At 33.6% G+C, this 25,654-nt stretch overlaps 1 protein-coding gene across 1 annotated transcript in view; it reads right to left on the bottom strand.

Annotated features, from left to right (window-relative positions):
- Positions 1–25,654, bottom strand: part of atp9a (ATPase phospholipid transporting 9A) — a 57,105-nt gene that overhangs the window by 4,428 nt on the left and 27,023 nt on the right. Inside the window, exons 16-27 of the mRNA XM_026199710.1 lie at positions 22,900–22,992; positions 22,715–22,798; positions 19,248–19,418; positions 18,514–18,612; positions 16,315–16,404; positions 14,827–14,971; positions 13,940–14,004; positions 12,122–12,277; positions 8,603–8,667; positions 5,786–5,894; positions 5,646–5,703; positions 1,510–1,713 (exon numbers count right to left, since the gene is read on the bottom strand). Coding sequence (XP_026055495.1) covers positions 1,510–1,713; positions 5,646–5,703; positions 5,786–5,894; positions 8,603–8,667; positions 12,122–12,277; positions 13,940–14,004; positions 14,827–14,971; positions 16,315–16,404; positions 18,514–18,612; positions 19,248–19,418; positions 22,715–22,798; positions 22,900–22,992 — 1,339 coding nt within the window. The remainder of the gene's footprint in view (positions 1–1,509; positions 1,714–5,645; positions 5,704–5,785; positions 5,895–8,602; positions 8,668–12,121; positions 12,278–13,939; positions 14,005–14,826; positions 14,972–16,314; positions 16,405–18,513; positions 18,613–19,247; positions 19,419–22,714; positions 22,799–22,899; positions 22,993–25,654) is intronic.

Raw genomic sequence — 25,654 nt, 5'->3', positions numbered from 1 at the left:
TAACCAATTATAATATTATTCTGAATATCACTATTAAAACTCAAGGTTGTCTCTGCAGGGACGCGTGAATTATTATTATTTTTTTAACCAGTTCATTCAAAGGAATCATCGAAATGAACTAATTCAATTTACGGATTCATTTATTAACACATTGCATGTGAGTATGACCTCAGATTGTTGTTAGTAGAGAAGCTGCTCTATTATGAAATCTGCTGGAATAAAACTACAATAATGTAAATATGTGAATCCTCGATTGCTTTTTCTTTAAGAAAGAGTGCACTGTTGAAATGGAGGAGCGCTCTGATAAACACAGTGGCCTTGGCAGAGTAGCATCAGCGCAGCAGGAAATGAGAGCAGGCTCGTGGTATTTCCCTCTCGCTGCAAACACAGCAGACGGGACAGGAGCGGCCACAGCAGCGCTGGAACGCTGACTCAGTGAGTCCCGCACCTTTAAGAGATTCACACCGAACTCTCTCTGAGGAACACAGGAATGGTTGTGTGGAATGTGGCCACATTCTTTACCTGCACGCCCCAAATACTGACGTCAAGATCGTTCAATAACAACAGGATTTAATGACGATAATAGGATATAAAGCAGGAGCAAAAACATGAGCAGAGAGCATAGATGAAATATATAGTGCCACTAAAATGACAAGAAGAGGACACCAACAAAATTAAAAAAAAATTTATCACACCACAAGACCATGTCAGTAATGTGTTAGGAGCAAAAAAAACTATACTTCCCTAGTTGACTGATTACATTAAAAACTGCAAATATTTTTACTACGAGTTATCTGAATTGTTTAAATTAAACATTATCTAATTAAATTTGCACTCATTCGCATATATTTCTAGAAGAGAAATCTGAACAAAACCAGGCTGAAAATTCTTGTCTTATTTTGTTTTTAGGCGAATGATATATGAAAAAAAAAAACTCCTTTAAAAAACAAAAAAAAAACAAAACGACGATAAGAACATTTTCTGGGATAAAATTATTGTGCATTATATTATTATTATTATTATTTTTACATTTCTTACATTTTACAAACAATTACAACTAATAAAACTAGTAAACTGCTATATTGTTTAAATAATATTTATTATAATATTATTTAGCATATTGCTATATTTGATTTCCAATTTATGTAAAAATGCATATTTTTACATGCATTATTAAATAAAATGTGCTAAAACTATTGATTAAATAGAATTAAGATTTAATATATTTTATTTCAAGACAAATCTTTTCCTAATCGTTTACATTTAGCAGATTTTTTTTTTTACATAAAATGTATTATTATTTACAAATGCATTCACAAAAAGGAACATCTGTGACTGAATATTTTTGAGCTGTAATAAAAAATAAAATAAGAAAAACTACCAACCAAACAAAATTGTATTGTTGTATATTTAACAATTAAGATAAATTAAATCTAAAACAAATTAATTTCAATACAAAACAAAAAAATCTCTGAATCTGTGAGGCGTGTGTGTATAATGCAGACTGACCGATGAACTCGTGTAAGAAGACGAGGGATGCGATGTAGCAGGCCAGACTGAGGAGTTCAGCTACGATCATCAGCCAGTGCCACGTCTGCACGGTCAGCGCCACCATCAGCAGCTCCGTCAGGATCAGAGACGTGAACGAGATCGCCACGATGTGCACAAACTCCGACTCGAACAGCAGCAGAGCCCCGTACATGATGATGCTACCTGAAGAGACGTCACAACACACAGATATTTAAGATGATGAAGAGACCTGTAGCAGTGTGCTGTCATGCCATTAAACCTTTATCATTACCAGTGCTCCCAAACGATTCATCGCGATTAATCGCATACAAAATAATAATATATGTGTGTGTTCTGTGTATATTTAATATGTATATATAAATACACACACAGGATATATTTTGGAATTATGTCTATATTTCTAGTCACATAATTGATATTATAAATTAATATATTTAATATAGAAAAATAAAAGATTTCTGAAATATATACATGCATGTGTGTCTATTTATATCTACAGTACATAATAAATATACACAGCGCACATACATAATGTAAACAAAAATGTTTATTTTGGATGCGATTAATCGTTTGACAGCACTAATCATTATGTTACACAATTATATTTTATAACCATAATTTCCCCCTTCCCATTTTTTTATGTACTACTTTATATTTTGATTTGAATTCGGTGATTTTCTTAGGATTAGTGTGCATTTATTCATAGCCACATTTTTCCAAAACTTCACATTCGAATCAAAATAGCCGGTTTCCTGTTGGTCGTAGCTAATGACTGTAAATTAGAAAGTTGTCCGGCTTGATGAGAACAATATATGTTCCGATTTTAGTGACTGTAGAAAAAACTAACCCCCTCAGTTTTGTCAAAAGGTGGCGCTATAGAGCGCTTCCTCCACACCCATTACTGAGCTTTTGTCAGTGTCTAACTATGATTAATACTGATGTGTGTTGAGTTTCATGAAATTCTAAGCATGTTATCTGCCTCAAAAACACAGGAAACAAATGTTAGATGCATTGCGATGGTAACAGTATTTACAGTATCCTTTCCCAGTTTTGCATCTGCCGTGCTTTGACATTATTCTGATGAAATTTGAAGCAAATCAAGTAAAAATAAGATGATCAATTCAAAACATTTTGAAAATGACACACTTCCTGCAGCCAGTTGGTGGTGCTATAACTTTCATTCATAATAGTGAACTCATACAGTGAACAAGCCACTGTAGTTCCATCAAAATCAGACAGTTATAAGACACTCCCTGTTTCTCATTTCTCGCCATAATTTTGTTGCCTTGCCATGGCCAAACCGTTCGAGATATCAAATTTAGCATCCCCAATGTCTCGAGGTCATGCTGACCAAGTTTGGTGGCCATCGGTTGGAAATCCTAGGAGGAGTATATCAAATTCAAGAGCATGTACTTTTTAGACAATACTGAATAGCCAACTTCCTGTTGGGCGGAGCCTATGACATGCAGTGTTCCAGGGGGCGCCATAGAGCCCGTGTGCCCCGTCTGGGTCCCTGCCTCTGCGGTGATCTTTTATGACTGCAGATTCCAACGTGTGTGCCAATTTTCAAGTATTTAAGCATGTTAAGGCCTCTAAAAAGCCCCGGATAGTAAAAAATAAATAAATAAATAAATAAAATTCATAGGGGATTATTAGGGCCCTGCGCCTTAGTGGGCTGGGCCCTAATTATACATGATAAACTATATTACTAAAAAGTTAAATATACATGTATCTATATCCATATGCACTGCTTAGACATTTTAAATACATAGACTAAATCCCTGGTCAACAAAAACTAAATATACATTTTTACACTATTATACAATATTGTACAATATTAGAGCTTTCAAACGATTAAATCGCATTCAAAATAAAAGTTTACGTTTACGTAATATATATTCGTACTGTGTTACTTACTAAGTATGCATCAATACACACATGCACGAATACTGTATATTTAAGAGAAATTTGTCTTGTTTATATATTAAATATATTTACTCTATATATAATATAAATGACATGAATATAAATACATACATGTAAATACTGTCAAAATATACTGTATTTTTGTGTATATATATACACACACACACACACACACACATAATAAATAAACTGTACACACACATATATTATGTAAACAAAAACGTTAACTTTGGATGCGATAAATAATGATGAAGCATTTGAAATGCACTAATAAATATGCATAGCAAACACTCTAATGCAATTTCTGAAATAATATGTAAAATGGATATGTACTATATATATATATATATATATATATATATATATATATATATGTATATATATATATATATATATATATATATATATATAAGGGTCGGGACTCGATTAAAAAATTAATCTAATTAATTAGAGGCTTTGTAATTAATTACTCGAAAATAATCGCATTTTAATCGCATATAAATATTTGACCTGAGAACAGTGAGAAGTAATTTTTTTTCACATGGATTTATAGTATACCATTGAATAATGACTGAATACATAAGCTTAAGCAAAAAAATATTGTTTATTTTTGTTCAACCAAGTCTAGCAGACCAGTGCAATTTTTGCCTTGAAGTGTAGCAATAGCATATTTAGAAACAATTTAGAAATAGTACATTTCAGAAATTCAGGAAGTTTATAGGTGCTGGAACCTTCTGTAAAGTGTTTTTTAAGTAAAACACAATACTGTCAATTACATTCAGAACATTGGAAACACTGACTATTAGAAAACATCTCTCTGTTGCTTCAGAGGCCATAACATACTAAGTCCAACTCTCAATAACCTTGGCCAAAACAATAAAGAGTTCAACATAAACTGTTGCACCAACAAAATAATACATAGTTCAACATAAAGTGTAAAGTCCACGCTAGCTGCTATATGTTTTGCGTTGAGGTGATACTTGAGACTCGATCATGTGCTGCGGTGATATGCGAACGCTAGTTGGTGCTTCAGTATAATCGGTCCACCGATACTCATCCTGTGAGAAACGTCCCGCGGTGCAAAAATACGTTATTAAAAATGCGGGAATTTTTTTTCTGTAATTAATTAATCTTAGTTAACGCGTTATTTTTTGTGTAATTAATTAATCTCAATTAACTCGTTAAAGTCCCGGCCCTAATATATATATATATATATATATATATATATATATATATATATATATATATATATATATATATATATATATATATATATATATATATATATATATATACACACACACACACACAGTATATATAATTAGAATTATAATATAGTATTACTTAGATTTATGCGTGCAGGTTATAAATGGAGTAAAGGATTAGGAAGTTGGTTCTTTCAAGTTAAATAAAGAACTTTTGTCCATTCATTTTTAGTTGTAGATATGTTACAAAGGTCAAGATGAAAAGAAAACATTTGTCTCAGAATGGAAGATTCATTTTATGAGAGCACAGAAATTCCCTCAGATTGTCCTATCTGCCATCTCAGGAAGAGGATGAACACTTCCATGGATTTAGCGGTTTCGGAGAGCTTCCTGTCCTGAAGTGTTATTGTGACCTCTGAGCTCGAAGGCAAACACCACCGACACTGAAAAACGTGATTGATGCATATCTATTTATAGCACAAATGCAAACATGCTATAGACCTGGAACCGAACCCAAAACACAAAGAGCAGAATAAGCTGCATTTGGGAGAAAGCAGATCTCGAACAGAGATGTGTAATGAAGGATACAGGACATCTCTTCTGAAAAATACCCAGCGCAGTCTAATGCAAACACAATCACCTTTTAATGCAACAGTGCGATGTTAAAAGATTTCCACACAAAGCCTGCTCAAACAGCCAACGTGGAAAACCTCCTCATGTTATTGGGCTATTGTAGCCACAGACACAAATAAACTATTCAGTGCGGGCGAGAGAAAACATGTGCGTGGGTTTGTCTAGATAAAACAACACTGACATTTGAACAGTGCTGCTGTTTGCTTGACATCCTCTGAATGGATGCTACAATCACAGTTGCGCTTCGTTCAGCACTAGACATAAATGCTCTCTTCAATTTAAACACTATTACTTGTTGAGAGAAGCTCATGCATCACATCATATGGTAGAATAACCAGATCATTCGCTTACCTTGGTAGATACTGATCAAGACCCATATTAAGAAGGTTTTGAACGAGAGAGGCCGTCCCTGAAAACAATTAATTACAATTAATAAAATAAAATAAAAATGAAATAGTCAAAGGTTATTAATTTGATAGAGTCTAAGATACCTTAAGAAGATCTTTGTAAAGTTCGGGATATAACATGGCCACCTCAGACTTGACATCTTTATCCAAAACCAGAGAGAAAACAGGGAACATGGTGTAGATAGTGGAGTATCTGTGAGGAACACCAGCAGAGAAATCATTATAATGTAATGGACTATAATATGCTATTTATGCAGCCTTGCTAAGGTTGCATTTATTTGATCAAACATACAGTAAAACAGTACAAATATAAAAGAATAAGATAAGTTATTTTAAAAGTTTAAATACTTTTATAATAAAAAGTCTAATAATAATGTTTTAAAATAATGTAAACGTTCATTATTATCAATGTTGAAAACAGTTGTGTTGCTTTATGTTTGTGTATATACATACATACATACATACATACATACATTTATATATATATATATATATAATGTTGTTTATTTCTATTCTTTGATTAATAGAAATGTCAAAAAACATTGAAAAATACACACGCACATATATATATATATATATATATATTAGTGCTGTCAATCGATTAAAAAAAATTAACTAATTAATCGCACATTTTTTTAAAATTAATCGCGATTAATCGCGATTAATCGCAATTAAAAGACTGAAACTTTTTGGATATGTAAATGTAAAATGTAAATAATTAATGTAAACTCAAGACAAAGAAACTATTTAAATTCAAAATATGATTGTTTATTGGAATTTTTGTTTAACTTGTAACACAGATTTTCTCATGTAAACAACATACCTGCAATAAACCATCAATATCCTCCAAATTAACTGTTGGCTTGAAAGCCATATTTATTACAGAAATAAAAACACAGGCATGCAAGTACCATTTGAATTTCAAAACAATCAATGCCAATAAAAAACAAAAATGATTTCCATGTTGAATTCTAAGTGGACTGCAAAAAAATTCCAAAGTATAGTCATTGCCAGTGCTTTAAGTGGGCCAGTATGCACCAGTACTCAGTACCGCCACTTCCAAATATAGCTCTTGAGCGTACCGCCACCTCTCTGTGCGCCCAGAACGTGCTTGTAGCGTACCGGTACGCTCATTTGGACATCTGTTTTAATAGAGGTTTTAATCTTTTACCTGCACTGCCGATTTTCAGAGCGCCCTTCACAATGCAAGCTTCCTAATTCATCCCACCCAGAGCAGAAACTACATTACCCATTCACCCTTAAGTTATACAAGTGAATAGCGCATGTGTCGCCTTTCCCACTGTTAAGTGTCAACAACTCAACGTGGCCGGAGAATGTGTGTGAAACTCGTTGTGAGTTATACTAAAGCAAAATATTGAGTATTTATTGTCTGATAAACATTAAAAACTGTCTGCGGAGGTTGAGTCGTCCTGCAGTCCCCGCTGGCTGCTCATTGGCTGCAGCATCTTTTTTCTAAGTTCTAAAAAAATACCGTAGACGGCAACGCACAAATTTAGATATTCATTTATCTAATTAATCTATAGCCTATGCACAAAGACAATATGATCCTTTTGTCTCCTTTTTGTTTTAAAGCTTGATGAAGAGAGAGAGCGCAAGTTGCTGCAGCTGCGAGGAGGACAGTGATGCACGCGCACAGGAGTGATTGACAGTTCGCGGCACTGTGTACAAAAAATACTCCGCTACACAATTATTTCATTATTTTCGTTTAAGCTTATTAACGTTAGCGTTACAGAAAGGTCTGATTTACGCACTGTTACAGTCATTGTTTTTTTTTTTGTTTTTTAAACAATGACATTTGAGTTCATGATTTTAATGTTGCTGTTTCTTGTGGCAGACTAAATGAAGAGTAATGTTTCTTGTGGCAGACTGAAGAGTAATCCGGTTTTATAGTGAAACTTTCCGTCTAAAAGTCCTTCCTTGGTCTTATCCATATTTCTTTGCACGTTGAACACACATAGGCCACAACTGGAAATAAAAAAAAACTGCAACCGCGTTAATTGCGTTATTTTTTTTTAACGCGTTAAATATTTCAAATTAATCGAATGCGTTAACGCGCTAATTTTGACAGCACTAATATATATATATATATATATATATATATATATATATATATATATATATATAAAAACAATATAGATTTCTGACACTTTTCATCAATTTAATGCACGCTTGCTGATGCAAAATTTTTCATGAAGAATGCATACAATTATTTTATACTATATGCCATTTTTTAACAATTTTGGCTTTCTAAACCATCAGACCAATGAGTTTGCCACATGCAGTTATGAAAATCAATTTCTAACCAGTTAAATCTCTTTTAAAGCAAAGCATATTAAATAATATATACAATATACGGACTATGGAGCTTCTCATGCTTTTCTGAGATTTTTCATAACTTTTCCAGCACAGGAAAATTATTTTTGAGCCAGTAATGGAAAACATCTTAAACTCTGACATTTATCAGTGAATAAAATTAAAATGCACCAAATGTAGGCACATTTTAGACATTTTGCTGGCTTGTACACGTTACAATCATGTGTTTCCTACACAGAGAAAGTCAAAGTGACAGATCTAGATTGACATCAGTACTAGTGTGGGTGAAGTTTCATCTGGACGGCCTTGATGGAGAGTTTCATCATTTTCCCTGAATTAGACCAGACCTAAGCCTGTCTGCTTTAACCCCTTCTTCGTTTCAGACTTCACAAAGACTCTTTTGATGTGCATCAGCTCTGATGCTCTTCTTCGAGCTCAGCGGCCGTGACTCTCAATGGAACAAAACCCTCAGCGATCCTCAAATGTCAGAGCTGTCTGAAACACATGGCTGAAATGCCAGCGGGATTTCAGCGAGTGCAAATGAGTCATCAGCTCTTGCACACTCACCCGATAATGAGGAAGCCTTGATAAAGTGGAACAGATGCAAAGTAGAAGACCGAGGAGAACACGGCCTGTGGAAACATCAACACAAACATCAGGCAGCAGGCAACCAAAGCCATGCTAGATTCATTCGTCCCGTCACTTCTCAGTGGTAAAATAAATCCATTAGATGTAAATACTGTGGTACTCTGATATATATACACCAAGGTACCAAATTGTTACCATGTGCAGATGAAAGTGTATTGTAGATGTTCAAAACTTTTGCACTACCATTTTATCATGTCCAAAAACATGTACATTTGCATCCAAAATGTTTCACTTTATCATTTTCTTTTTGAATGTGGTACACGACATGATAAAATAAAACAAACAAATAAATAAAACTATAGAAGGAAATAAAATATTTTAAAATAGCATGATACATGACCAAAAACATGACATTACCATGGTATCATGTCCATAAATTACATTCATACTATGGTAGATGTTCAAAAAAAAAAAAAAAAAATTATATATATATATCTCTAAAACACCATAATGTTACCATTTTCACAAAATATGGTCGTATCGTAGTATATGTACCATGGCCTTAGATAATAATGACATGATACTGATAAATACTGATAAATACCATGCTGTTAAATGATTATCATGTTCAAAGCTATTTTTTCTTTGTAAATGTCCAAAAACTTTGGTACTTTGTTTGAAAAGATATGGAATTACCATTTTACACATGCAAAATATGATGGTATTGCCATGGTAACATGCAGTGGTTAAAGTGGGATTTGGCAGGTGGGGGAACCCTCAAATTTTGTGTAGGTGCAACAATGAAAAATTACTCACCGTGGGACAACATACTGAGTATCGTGGTATAGAAATAATTTTTGGGACAAGAGTGTCACTGTGGCACCAAGTATCACAATACTTATTTACTCGATAGAGTTTTTATCACTAATATCCTTTTCAATTCTGTTTAAAATTTCAGATTAGTTTTAGTTCGTTTCATCAATGGTTTTGTTAGTTTTAGTTTATTTTTTATTTTGCAAACACATTTGTATAGTTTTTATTTTATTTTATTTAGTTTTAGTAATTATATAATATTATTTTATTAGTAGTTATAGTTTAGCAGAGCAAACAGAACACTTCCAGTGAAGACCAAAGCAAGACATTTAAACAGAAAAGTTATTTTTTTGCACAGATTACTTAACTCTTGTGCAGACATATTAATAATACAAATGAAATAATGGTTTGAGATTGAACAAAAAAAATAATAAAATAAAATAAAATAAATGCAACTTAAAAGTTTACAAGTAAAATATAAAATATATATAAGTAAAAACTATGAAAAATTTCAAAAAAACTAATTCATATTAAAGATGAAATCGTGTGTGTCTGTCTATTTGTGTATGCATGTGTGTGTGTGTGTGTTGTCCTGGTATTCTCTACAATGTCTCTCCACACGGATGATAATATTATTAGTAATGTTTCGCAAAAAACTAAGAAAATAACAGCACATTTCAGTCTGTCAACCTTCGTGAAAGTATTACATCTCAAACACACAGTATTAGTAGGCTACAATAAAGTTTTTGTTTGTGCTTAACGAACTTTTTTTGCTTTTGCACCCGCGTCTCGCACAATAAACTAAAAGTGCAGCGCTCAAATTTAAAGTTCAACTTCTGTCTCATAACCTGTGTTATTTTCCATTTCACTGCGACAGACGCATCTTTAAGATCAGCCGCTCAGGACTAACAACGTTAGCGATGTGTTTAATGTTACGGTCCTTCATTGAGCAACTTCATGCGCCAACAGGCATTTCCCTAAACGGACAGATTTTCTGCCACAATAAAGAGCTTATTAATAATTAAAACATTTATTGATTTTTGCTTATTATTATTATTTTATTTCAGTAACTGCTGTTAGTTTCGTTTCGGTTTTCATTTATTGTGTCTTTTTTTATTATTCCAGTTTACGAAAAAACATTTTTGACCAATAGTTTAAGGCTTAGTTTCAGTTTTTGTTTACGAAAATATCTCTTGTGTATTCCTCATTGACAAGCTGATGAACAGAGCCATACCGCACTGCAAATAATAGTCTAACTCGGAGCCTTGCTCGTTCTTTAACTTGTGTTTGTTGCCCTGTCTAAATTATGGAAATTTGATATTAGCCTACTTCACGTTAGACTCTTAACTCCACTGCAACATCCACTAGCTATGGCTAGAACAGCAGCTGAAAACACCACGACTTGTGTTGAACCAGCGATGCCCTAAAATCAGACAGGAGAACCGTGACTGAGAACATAACACACGTCGGGAAGCGTTTGTGAAGGCGGGGCCAGGGGGTGATATTACTTAATGCGTAAAGACTCCTTCAGATCAGAAGCACCAGGCTGGCTGCAATTTGAAAGTTTACACGCAACATTTTTTTTTACTATAGCCTACTATCGCTCTATCATTAATATTAATAGATCTATTTATTTATTGATTTATCTGACGTGCTGGACGCAGTTCCGGCCCATTTGAACCCATGGTTACATGTCCAAAAATACATAACATAATTATAATGATATAAATAGATATGTAATTATAAATTAATATATTAATTAAAATAAAACAATAATAAAATATCACAGCATTACCATAGTATCATGTCTTAAAAAATACTATTGTAATCGTTTACTACGGTGTAATATTGTGCACACGCAAAAATTAGTTATTTTCCAGTTATTATTTTTATTTATTAATGTAATTATAATAATATAAACAAATGTTATATGCAATTAAAAATAATAAATTATACGTGTAATTAATAAATTAAAAAATAAATTAATGAATTAATTACGCTAAAATATCACTGTATTACCATAGTCTTTATGTCAATAAAAAAACATGGAATTATCATTATACACACACACAAACACAAAAATATATATGCAAACACACACACACAAAAAAATATATATATATTATGATATTATGTTGGGGTCACATTTAATTAAAAAAAACCAAAGAACTTAAATATTATATGTAATGCAAAATAAAAAAATGAATGTATTAGAATTAAATTATGAAATATCACAGAATTACAATAGCATTATCTTACAAAACATGGAATTACCAGTGTACACTTGCAAAAAAATTATGGTAATACCATAGTATTATGTCCAAAAATAAATAAAATAATTATAATAATAAAAATAAACAAATAGTATATGCAATTTTAAACAAATAAAATGAAATAATAAAATATTACAGTATTGCCATGGAACTCGTCTAAAAACTATGACAATACGCTGGTATCGTGTACAAAAATCGTGTCCATAGTTATACTTTGGTATATACTCATAATATATATTTTTTTATATTACCATGGTAGTTTATTTTTACTAACATCAATGTGTGTTATACCAGGGTAAATATGGTAGTGGTTGTTTATTTTAAAGATAAAGCCCTCATCGCTGCACTGTGTTAATGTGTGGCTGCTGTGATTGATGAGCTAGCGGTGGATAATCACTGCAGCAGACGCTACCTGCATGGTGCTGATGCAGAGACTCCGGTGGATGACAAACTGGCTGAGCGCGGCGGAGCGTTTGTAGCTGTTTCTGCCGTGGACCATGAGCAGCCTGCCCAAGTGCTTAAACTGAGTGATGGAGAAATCTGCAGCCAGAGACGCCTGCTTCCCTTCCTGCACACGCAGAGAAACAAACAAACAGCTCAGAGCACTGACACACAGCTTCTGGACCAGGAGCAACAATGTTTTCTAGATTAAGCCGGCCTATATTAAGCATGTTCGGATCACTGGGAAGTTCAGGAGTGAGTGAGTGAACCAAAACAATGGCCCACGTAACCACATCAAGTCAATCGAGGCTTAAGCCGTGTTAGTCATGAATGACTCAATATCAATTAACTGTCCCATAACGTCTCATTTTGATGACCTGGAAATCTCGCTCGGCACACCACAACTGGGTCAAGCTGGCTTTGTTGTATTTTAGGTACATTTAGACTCATAAAATGTGTGTTTCTAAACTGGACGTCCACCTCAGGGTGGGATTCCTGAAATCAGACCATCCTGAAATAAACAATGTAGAGTCACTGAAGTTTCTTATTTTGAAATCTTTGGTCAACACAGCTAGGTTTATGAAAAACTATTACATTCTTAGCTGAACTATTTATAGTTAAATAACATGCAATAAAAAATAAAATAAAAATTAAACAAACAATATAGATGCAACAGCTAAGTATATGATAAACTATTAAATCCCTACTATTTATATAAGATACAATAAAAACTAGATAAAATAAAATAAAACTAAATTAAAAATTAACTGAACACATTAATATGTTTGATATTAAGATGGATGGTTTCAGTCTTGATTAATCAAAACAGCACAAAATATGCAAAAATATTAAGTATTATAAGATATGAAATAATTAAAGAAACACCAATAAAAAATATAATATAATATAATATATATATATCTTTTTTTTTTTTTTTGTCAAAACAGTTAGGTAAAAAAGAAACTAGCATATCCTGAACTATTTATATACTATAAAATAAAATATAGATAAAATAAGACTTAAATGTTAATAAATAATAATTAAATAAAAACAGATAAATTAATTGCAAACATTAATATTTCTGATATTAGGATATTAATTATTGGTTGATATAGCTAGGTATATGAAAAACTAATTCATACCTAGTTTAACTATTTATATAAAAATAAAATAAAATAATAAAATACAAATATGTAAATAAAATAGTTGTAATTAATTAATTAAAATGAAATGATAAAATTTCACAGTATTACAATAGTATTATGTCTAACAAAACATGGAATTACCATGGTGCACATGCAAAAGATTATGGTAATACCACAGTATTATGTACAAAAATATTATATGTATTATATGCAATTTTAAACAAATAAAATGAAATTTTATTACTATGGGACATGCCCAAAATCTTTGATAAGACACTAGTATCAAGTACAAAACTCATACTAATGCTATGATACATGTCCATAGTTATACTTTGGTATATGCTTATAAAAATATTTAATATTAATAATACTTAAATTAAAACAGAGGGTTTAAGTCTTAATCAATACAGTTATGAAAAACGATTAATAAACTAGTTGACCATCTCAGTCGTGGGAAGCTGTAGTGTGTAAACGTTTGAAGAGATTTTACATGAGAACATCGCTGAGCTTTCACTGTCATGTAATGTAAGAAATGTGAGAATCTGTGTAACGCAAGTGTGTTTGACGCAGATGGACAGAAGCCTCCGGAAGAAGGCAGCAGTGTGTTTGACAGGACTACTGCTCTGGGAAGTGTTAGCTCTTACTTTGCCCTCTACTCCCACGCCACAGTCTGCTTCCTGGATCATGCTGACATCATTTCCTCCATCCCCTGAGGAAGAGAAAACAGAGAGTGATGAGCCAGAGACAGCTGGTGCCGTGACCCAGATCAAGAGCAGTGTCAATATTAGTATCACTGATATTTTTTATTTTGAATTAGATTTTTATTAGTTTTTAATTGCATATTGCATTTTTCCAATTCATTTGTTTTAGTTTATTTAGTTGTAATCATTTTATTACTACTTCTTACTGTATTCAACTTAAAAGTAAATGAAAATGAGACATGATGCATTGGCAACTAGCTGAAATAAATGTTATTTTATTGTATTTTAGTTAACATTTAATTTATTTCAAGTAACAGAATTCTATATATATATATATATATATATATATATATATATATATATATTTTTTTTTTTTTTTTTTTTTTCCAGCAGTAGTGTATTTTTTTTATTTAATGCCATGTCAGCAGCTTAGGCTATTTTCATGGCAAAAAAAGTTATATTATAAAAGATTTTTCATATTAACATATGATAAAAAAATCTAAAAATAAAAATACTACTACAGTAAATAACCCTTTAAGTGAGTTTACCATAATCACCCCCAACTGATGTTTTGTCACATCTCAAGACTAATCATGAAATGGAAAATTAAAATAACATTTTATCAATATATTGATGACCATATCAGTATATTGGTATCTGTAAATAGTTATGCTTATTTTTTTTTTATATATCAGCAATAATCTGAGTCGGATGATATAGAAAACTCTAAACTAGGGATCCTCAAATCTGGCTCGTGAGATCCACTTTCCTACAGCTTTAGCTCCAACCCTAATCAAACACAGCTGAGCAGGGCCAAGTTGAGTGCTCACCCACGGCGCAGGTGAGTTTGCCGGTGCGTTCCTGCAGCAGTCGAACGATCTGGGCTTTCTGTGTGGGAGCGCAGCGGCAGCAGACGACAGCCGGACACTGACACGCCAACTCCATAAACTCATACTCATAATACTTCAGACAAACCTGCAACAACAACAAACAGGACTGAGAACAGGCCATTCACTGAGACATCAGACAGACAAATCAGTCCTGAAGGACACAATGACACAAAACCTCCAGAAATAAAATAATAATTATACTATTATATACTATTATATTATATACTATTATATTATAACAAAATAATTATACTATTTTTTTTTTTAAATCTGGATGGAGGTGATTTCACACAAATTACACACATTCAAGACAAATAATAAAAATAAAAAAAAACAGTCATATTTTATACTAATATCTACAGGTTTATCAGTATTCAATACTTTATAGACTGTAATTTTTAGTGTAGACTGTTAACTGTCATTATGCTATGGCTATGTTCTATGTCATTTGCTGGAATGCCACTTTCTTGTGAATGCGAGTACGACAATTAGTGAAAGCTAGAAATTATGGTTTCTAAAGTTTTGAGGCCTATATTACCGTATTTTTCGGACTATAAGTCGCACCTAAGTATAAGTCGCATCAGTCCAAAAATACGTCATGACGAGGAAAAAAACATATATAAGTCGCACCAGACTCTTAAGTCACATTTATTTAGAATCAAGAACCAAGAGAAAACATTACCGTCTACAGCCGCGAGAGGGCGCTCTATGTGTTCAGTGTAGACTACAGGAGCACTGAGCAGCATAGAGCGCCCTCTGGCGGCTGTAGACGTTAATGTTTTCTCTTAGTTCATTTCTCTCAGTTCATGTCAAATTAATTTTGATAAATAAGTCGCAGGACAAGCCAAACTATGAAAAAAAGTGCGACTTATAGTCCGGAAAATACGGTAATCCCCTGGAGCCATGTGGAGCACTTTTTATAATGGATGGACGCACTTTATTGGGCTTCAAAATCTCGACCCCCATTCATTGCCATTATAAAACTTGGAAGAGCAAGGATGTATTTTTGAATATAACTCCAATTCTATTTGTCTGAAAGAATAAAGTCAAAAATACCTAGGATGGATCAGCGTGAGTCAATCATGGGGTAATTTTAATTTTTAGGTGAACTATCCCTTTAAATTGATCAAAAGTGACAGGAAAGATGTTAAGATTTCGATTTCCTCTTGAATTTTTTATTATTCTACCAAAAACTAAGCATTATAAGTGAATGATTTATGAAACGGAAGACTGGAGTAATGATAATAAAAATTCAGCTTTATATCACTGAAATAAATTAAATTTTACAATACATTTCTTATCATATCTTTGTTTCTAAACTTGTATATTTTATCATAGCACAAGTTGCATGTTTTATTGAGGTGTCTTACACAAACAGTGCGTCTTGGGTCTGTTACAGTGTCAGGGTTTTTGTCAGGTGTACATTACCTCCAGAGAGTCTCCTGATATCACCAGTGCGCAGTCGTGTTTCCTCCTGAAGGCGTTGAGCTCAAGGTGGGCTTCGCTTCGAGTGGTTACCTGCAACCCATCGGAGAGCTCAGCGTCAGGACTGTTTTTTCGAACACAAGCACACGAGCAGCCACTCAGATAATAATCTCAGAGACACCAGCGGTGAACCACAGCAAGATCTCCAGTCTGAGATATTAACTTCAGCTGTCAGTTGTGTGGCAGACCGTGCTAGATTCAACGAGCTATCTGCTTAACCGTCTAAACCGTGAGGTCTACTTCGCCTGCTGTCTGCTAGTTTCACACAGGAAGTTCACTATAACTAACTGTTGTTTTTGTATTTTACAGATGGCTTTGGACATATAGTGTTTGCTCAATATGTTAGATTAAAAGGATAAATGAGTAAACAAGCCTTACTCTTATGTTGCATTCAAACCTATATGGCTATCATTCCACTGTGAACCACTACAAGAGATGTTAGGAAGAATGTTCACGCTGCTGTTTCCTATACAAGAAACACCATGCACCTTTGAAACAACATGGTCAGTAAATGATTAAGGTGAACTATTCAAATATTCCTTCAAAAACCAATTGTGGACACACATATTTCTTGAGCAGCAAATCAGCATGTTAGAATGATTTAAGAAGTATCACGTGACACTCAAGACTGAAGTAAAGGATGCTGAAAATTCAGTTTTGCATCACAGGAATTAACCCCGCAAATTTTTTGCTCTCAAATATGAATTGTAGGGGCATATAACTGCATTCTCAAAGGCTACATCACAAACTATTTCTGTGCGATTAAACTCAAAACATGAACCAAAAGTAATTTTGGACACATAAATCCATCCCAAACTCCTCGCCAACAGAGAGGATGTTTTCTAATTTGTGGACGTTCACATAAGAGCAATTCATCTGTCAATTTCAAACACACCAGACCTCAATCTGGATGCCATTTGTGTCCAGGAGGAAGTCAATCCAGATGAAGCTATGATCCGCAGGGAACGAGGTGCTTGTTTTCATGTTGTGCCAGTCATTGTCTTGTTTCCAGGAACCGCTGCAGTAAGGAAGATTTAACCTTCCTCAGAGCGGCCTATCTTTCTGTGGCAGCACGCCACATGGGAACCTCACAAGAGCTCACAGAGTCACATTTCACAGAGAAACGGCACAAAGAGGCTTCAGGAAGCTACTTTCCCTGTCCGGATCGATGAAGTCTACTAAACTCAATCAAGCTTTGGAGCCCATATGTGTTGGAGACATTTGGGTGTGAGACATGATTTATTGAGCTAGTACACTACTGTTCAAAAGTCACTTTTTAGAGAAATTAATAGTTTTATTCATCGAGGACCCATTAAATGGGTCAAAATAGTCAGCAAAGACATTTCTAATGTTACAAAAGGTTTATTTTACAAATAAATGCTGTTCTTTTGAACTTTCTATTCATCAAAGGATTCTGGAAAAACTTCTGGAAAGTAATTCATGATTTCTGAAGGATCGTGTGACACTGAAGACTGGAGTAATGGTGCTGAAAATTCAGCTTTGATCAGAGGAATAAATTACATTTTAAAATACATTCAAAATAGAACACAGTTAATTAAAATGCAATAATATTTCACAATTTTACTGTTTTTTTTTATCAAATAAGTGCAGCCTTGGTGAGCGTAAACATTAAAAATCTTTTGAAAGGTAGTGCATTTGTCTGACAGATTATGTCTCTATTTTGGTCAAGGAGGTATATAATATCAGTTATTGTTTACATTCATTTCAATGGCAACCACTCAACTGTCATCTTCGCACATGGGCTCCTGTTTTCTCCCAAAATGACATCCCGAAACAGTTTTTCTCATAGCACCAGAATAACAAGCACACCCCACACTAGAGGCCATCCAAAAAATACAAGTATTTTCTCATTAAGCGTCTTGAAAAATAATGTATACTAAAACACATTAATGAAAGATTTACAATCCGAAAAAAAAGCACTGCTCATTTTTTCCCTGCAGAGACCCTAGAGTTTGTTTAAGGATCTAGAGCCAGTTTCTACGGGTCAGAGAGAAAATGGGAAATATTTACTGGTGCAAGAAACCTTACTACTTAACCTCAAGGGGAAATAAATAATTACAGAAGGATAAGATATGACCTATTTAAAAATAATGGTTGAAATATGTAGCCTAGAGGACTTACAGGCCTAAACACGTGGATGTCCTGATTGCGGGTCACTAGATGGGCGTTTTTGGCTGTGCAGGTTGCAGTCTCTAATTTGTCCCCAGTCAGCATCCAAACCTGGACAAAGAACAGGTTAAGTTAAATCAGGCTTGACATTGATATACCCAAGCACTCGTGTTAACACGTCAACAAACAACTCATTTTAGAGGCATACAGTGACTGTATACAGTGGTAGAGCATTGCGTTGTATTCCCAGGGAACACATGTTAGGTAAAATAAATAAATAACTAAATAAATGTTAGCCTGAATGCACTGTAAGTCGCTTTGGATAAAAGCGTCTGCCAAATGCATAAATGTAAATGCAATATTCTTAGAAAATCATTGGTACAAAGCCAAAAAGTAAATGTTTTTATCATATTTACCCCTAAATGGTACACATTAGTAACTTAAAGGTACATATTATTACCTTTTGAAATGGTACCGCATCAGATTTGCAGTGTTGTAGAAATGCAACACCGGTGTCTTTTAGACATTTAAGTTCTCCAAATCAATCATGATGTTATAATGCATTGATAAATCTCATTTTAAATTATTTTAATTTTGAGTTTTTGTCCTCACCAGCTTCAACTGGCAAAAACATTGCATGTCAATGCATTTTGATAAACGCTATTATTTTTGGCGCATTGCGCAGGGTAGCTCCGCCCACTGTGAACTCTCATTTTCTGTGCATGTTTGTGCGTGCCGACACTGACTTTGATGCCAGCGTTGCGCAGTATCTCCAGAGTGGGTCTGACATCGGCCTGCAGCTGGTCCTCGACTCCAGTAAGACACAAGAGCTCCATCTCCATCTCCAGACTCTCGATCACTGTGGCCACCTTCAGGGAACGATCATGAACGCTCAGCTTGGCCTGGACGTAGCGAGCCTGCGGCACATGTGAATGATGTTAGACAACATACATAATACACATCTATGCTATTTATTTTACATGACATTTAAGGGCAGGTGACAGACCATACATTAAAATATAACAAAAGTTGGCAAAGATGCAGAGATTTCTTATTTACTGTATTTGTAACTATTTCATACAAAATATAGAACAGGAATAATACTATATAAATTTCTCATACATTTTGACATTTCGGGGATTACACTGCACACAGAGCAAATTTCCTATCAAGTAAATAAGGACTGTCGATAAATAATCAGATGTTTAATCAGAATATATATTACATGTGTGCACTATATTTAAAGATAAATCTTAGCTCATAAAAACAAAGAATCACAGTAAATCAGTAAAACAGTTTTTTATTTATTAACAAAATGTAATGGTCTACTGAATGAAAGCGTAACGGTAATCCCTGTTTATTATTAATATTTGCAAACAAAAATATTACCAGTACCCTACATTTATTTCCAGTTTAAACAACTTGGGGGTCAAGATTGGGGTCATAAAGCCCTGCTAATTTGGAAAATCCTCCCTTATTCAATTCAATTCAAGTTTATTTGTACAGCGCTTTTTAATGTTACAATCATTGCAAAGCAACTTTACAGAAAACTAAGTTTCTACAATATTTAGCATTAGTATTTTAAAGTCATTTTGATTTTACAAGCATCTATGGATCTAACAGATGCAATGACACATCATTCATTACATTTGCTCAAGTTTTGCTATGTCCATGCATTACGGTGATTAGCTAAAATGCATCGAACTCTGATCTCCAAACTTCTCTGTTTTTTTGTTGTTGTTGTTCCTGGAAGCAAAGGAAATCTATCAGACATGTCAAATGAGAAAGCTCAGATTGCTGATTCTCCATCGGCAGTCATATAATCACTGTCAGAATCACCCACCCTTGCGCTGACCCTTCAATCCGACGTGCCAGGGTGTTGAGTGAACCCAGAGCGCAGTTTGGAGGGCACGGCCCACAATCGCAGTGAGATAGAGAGCAAACAATGTGTGTGCGAGTCACACAGGAACACACACTCTCCCTCGGTGACTCACACACTCGGTGAGTCACTGCCGCCCACCCGCTCACACACAATTACACACTTCAGCTTGGAGAGTGAGAACGTGGGTCTGGGAGAAGAAACAATTCTTTCTCTGTGTGTGTGTGTGTGTGTGTGGGCGGGGTAACTTTCGTTTAGGGGGTGTTCCCTGTGGAAAACATGTTACATTTCTATTCTGACAATTACTGTTGACGATGGATGGTAGCTAGGAAACCGCTTAATCCGGCTAAATATAGATCAGCACCTGGATATCGTCGTTATAAACATCCAAAGGTCACCATCTATACCAGCCGTTCTCAGGACCCATGTTTCACACACACACTGAACAAGCAGTACACAATATATCACATTAATCTGTGTAGGAGAAAAATGCTCAATTATTCATCTGACACAGGCTGCAAGGGAACATGGACATATTAGCCAAATATTTGTTGTACATAGTCATATTACTAAGCAACTGTAATATAAAATTGCACCGCAACTGTATTTATGGCCCGTGACCATCGAGAACAAAAGATATATGAAGTGTTTCTCATAAATAACATAACACGTTATTATTCAGTATTGGGTTTCATGCTGCCCATGTCTTTTCCCATACTCAGTTACCAATAACTTTAACAGAAGACAGAAACTCAAGGGTGAATAAATAATGTTTGCGTAAACTATCCCATTAAGAACCACTGGTCTTTATGTCCTAAAAACAAACAAACACATCCACCTCCTTAAATCACTGATGCAAAAAATTAAGGATGTCAATTTATTGTTTTTAATTACAAAAAAATGATTGCAATGAATCTTGCACGCTGTCTTTATCAGAGAAAGTCAACCTTGAATGTAGATCATTTGATTACATTTTTAATTGACTGACATCTTTACAAAGCTGAATTATTCTGATGTGAGCTTGATTTATTTGTCATTTGACAGTCAAATAGCTGTCAGCCAGTTGTAAACGTCTGTGAAATGCTTTGTGAAATGTATTACACAGTTGATGACGTGTAAGTCAGATGTGTGTGTGTGTGTGTGTGTGTATATATATATAATTATTTGTATAATTGATTAATTATTTAATTATCTTTGGTAACAATATACACTACTGTTCTAATGTTTAGGGACAGTGCATTTTTCTCTCTTTTGGATAGAAATTATTTTATTAGCAAGAATGTGTTAAACTGATGAGACTTAAAAAAAAAAAAAAAAAAAAAAAAAAAAAAAGCAGCACAGTGGTGTCCAACATTGATAAAAAATTTGCATTTTACAATTATGGATCATATGACACTGAAGCTGGAGAAATGGCTGATGAAAATTCAGATTTTCATTGCAAAAAATACATTAATATTAATAGATTTTTAATATATCTAAAAATATATTAAAACAGAAAACCATTATTTTAATTTGTTATAACATTTCATTATATTTTGATCAAATAAATGCAGCTTAGATGAGCATGAGAGTTTTCTTAATATTAAAAAAAATTAAAAATAATAATAATTAAATCTTTCTGATCCCAAACTTTTGAATGGCTATTATATATATATATATATATATATATATATATATATATATATATATATATATATATATATATATATATATATATATATATATATAATAAAATGTTACAAAAGATTTCTAATTCAAATGAATGCTATTCAACTTTAAAATTATCAAAAAAAAAACAAAAAAAAACTGAAAGATGGTTTCCACAAAGACATGAAGCAGAACAACTGTTTTCAACATTGAAAATAGCCAGAAATGTTTCTTGAATAGCAATCCAGCATATCAGAATGATTTCTGAAGGATCATGTGACGCTGAAGACTGGAGTAATGATGCTGAAAATTCAGCTTTGATCACAGAAATAAATTACATTCTAAAATTATTCAAATAGAAAACACACATTTTGAATTACAATAATAATTTATAATATTTATCTTTTTTACTGCATTTGTAGCCATCCAGCCATGGTGAGCATAAGAGGTTTCTTTCAAAAACATCTAAAAGCCCCACCCCAGACTTCTGAATGACAGTGTAAACTTCTATAGCTGTCCACAATAACTGCTGCATGATGACTCTTCCACATCATTTTCTTTCCATGTTTTTTTTGGGCCAAGTCTTTAAATTCTTCATATTATTAATACACCAATCTATCAGCAATTATTCCCCCCAGGAGTTTGTTCCAAAGCAAACTTTCTAATGACTAAGTGTTGGAAACTCACCTCAAAATCTTGGTATTGTTCTTCCGTTAGGGACTTTTTGGCCACCACCAGCACCCTCAAACCTTCCCTGGCCATATTCCCACACTGATAAAGAAGCAGAAAACAGAAAACAAATTCCTTAAGTAAAAGTCACACCACCTCTTGGCATAAACATGACTTTGATTTGAAATCATGAAATGAATGACCTCCTCCTCGAGCCAGTCGTTGTACTGAACGATACCGGCCATCACCACATCAGCACCCTTCATGTAAAACGTGATCTCTCCTGTGGATTCATCCTAGCAAACAGGAGCACAATGTATTTTATTATTAAATAATGCATAGACACATACGCTGTAACAGATATCAACGATGTACCGAGTGCAACAGGAAGAGTTCACAGGTAAGCGGGACAGTCTGTGCTGTTTTTTCCAAGCATTCATTTTGGGTTTCCTTGATCGTCCTTGAAGGTGTTTTAAAAGGATTCTGCAGAGGAAACCTGGTTTCCTCAAACACTGATACAGGCCTCAGTCCAGGCCAACAACAATAGCTGCAAACTGGTGTGGGGAGAGTTAGTCATCAAGCCCAGGGCAGGGTCACCACTTTCTCAGATAAAACTCAGTCTAGTCACATCATTTGTGGGCTGATCTTCAATTTTCGCATTGTTTAAAAGGGTAAAGGAACTACATTTTTACATTTCCTTTATCTGACATAAATGCCTGTGCAAAACCCACCTTGAAAGAATAACATTCTGGGCATGATTTTCTAGTTTATTATTTTCCAGGAATTAAAATGACGACAACAGACCACGTCTTCAAGACAAGCCACATGATTCGAGGCGTCACTGATGTCCGAAGCATAAATGATGCAAATACAAGCAAACAGACGGAGTGTGCCTGATGAAGACCTAATGGTTGAAATGTTGTACAAAGGTTTCTTGGAGCAGTTACATCAATGTGCAGCCTTTTTATTTTTGTACATATCCCATTTTTCTTCTGCACCTGAGCCCTTAATGGGTTTATGTGATGTGCACCTTTTTTTTTTTTTGACAAAGCATAAACATTGCAGGACATGTTACATTCCTAAATGTTGTACCTTTTGAAAAATATTATATATATATATATATATATATATATATATATATATATATAAATACAGCCAAACCAAAAATTATTCAGACAACATATATATGTATTTTTTATAGTGCTGTCAAAAATGGCACGTTAACGGCGTTAATTAGTTGTTTGTTGTTAATTACGTCAAATTTTTTAACGCATTCCACGCATGCGCAGTGTGACAAATTATTCAGGTCAGGAAAGTCTCGTCGATCTCTGAATTCTCAAGATAGTAAAAAACAGCGGCGAGTGCCGCGACGTAAACACCGAAGAAACTTAAGGTTTTACCCCATTTACTCTCAAATACATTCATGCCAAGCTCGATAAACAGAGACGACTTTGGTAGTTGATACGCTGGAGCTTCTTCCTGCTATAGCGTCCTGTGTTTCACAGAACGCATACATGCAATGCAGTGAAAATTACAGCTGTTTGGAAAAGCATATGCATTTTAACTTGGTTTTACTGCCACTTGAAGCCTTCAGAACGTGAAAATATCGATCCTAAAGTATTGTGGCAGAACAAATGAACACCTCCCAAAAACAAGAGTGCCCAGAGTGCTGCTTATGTGATTGTGGCGCATGTTTGTGTTTCTGAGTTCATTCTTTCGAGTTTCTCTATGCATAATTTCACAAATATATGGCTATATTTAACCACTGGTTCACCTAAAACTCTTACACTATCAGTAGTTAAATGGCATGGTTTGATATAGTGCTCAGGTAAATTTGATCTAAGTAAATGTTAAACTTTTGAAATTCAGAAAAAAAGGACCACATATTGATGAATCAATACATGAAAACTATGTATCTGTGTCCTGTTATTTATCTTTTGGTATGCATTTCAGGAAAAAAAAAATGGTTAGGATTCAGATGTAATTGCAAATAGTGATTAATCATGATTAATCCACTGAAAATTCTGATTAATTTGATTACAAATTTTAATCATTTGACAGCCCTAATTTTTTTAAAATTTATGTAATTGAGAAGGATAGCAAAATAAAGTCATACAGTGGACAACCAGTAAAGTGTGGGACCAAAATGTATTCAGATCCTTTGACCTGACCAGGTTTTGCTTAAGTGTTTTTTCTTTCATTGCTAATGTGTACTTTTTACACCACAGACTGAACAAAATTAAGCATCGCTTGGTAACTGGTTGAGCTAAATTGTTATTATCGAATTGTGTACTTAAACTGAACAGCTGCTATTCAACCAAATTCATTACATACCTTTCTATCAATGTTATTTGATTATAAGTCTTGTCATATTTTATTAGCATTTTCTAAACTATAGTGAATAATCTGTGATTATATGAGAAATGTTGAAGGCGACTGAAATAAATCTTGGTTTGACAATGTTCATGTTTTCTTTTTCTCCCTAAATTAAATTTTAACAAAATGTTTGTTCACAACGCTTCATCTAATGTAATTAAATTTAAATGTCCAGTTATGCTCACATTTAGGGTTAACGTAATAAAAAAATGATTACATTTTAACCCAAAATGTATGTTTGTTCACTGCACTTTAACTAATGTTATTAAATTGAATTGTAAAAAATTTATTAGTAAATGTAAAAAATGTACACGCACCAAGATTAATAAATCCTGAGAAAGTATTTTCCAAATGTTAGTTCATAATACCTGATACATAAACAAATGTTAACAAATTTACTGTAAAAAAATATACATTTGTATTTATCCACCATTACTAATTAATAAATGATATCTTGTGTGACAAATTAATTTTAATTAAAGTACAAATGCATACTTTCTCAATTAATATATGATCAACCTGCAATTATACAAAAATAAAAAATGCCAAGTACACTGTTAAAATAACTTTACAAGGAAATGA

The sequence above is a fragment of the Carassius auratus genome, chromosome 23 (genome assembly GCF_003368295.1).
Source record: "Carassius auratus strain Wakin chromosome 23, ASM336829v1, whole genome shotgun sequence".
NCBI lineage: Eukaryota > Metazoa > Chordata > Actinopteri > Cypriniformes > Cyprinidae > Carassius > Carassius auratus.
The sequence above is the reverse complement of the archived record's forward strand: the minus strand, read 5'-3'. Positions and strand labels throughout refer to the sequence as shown.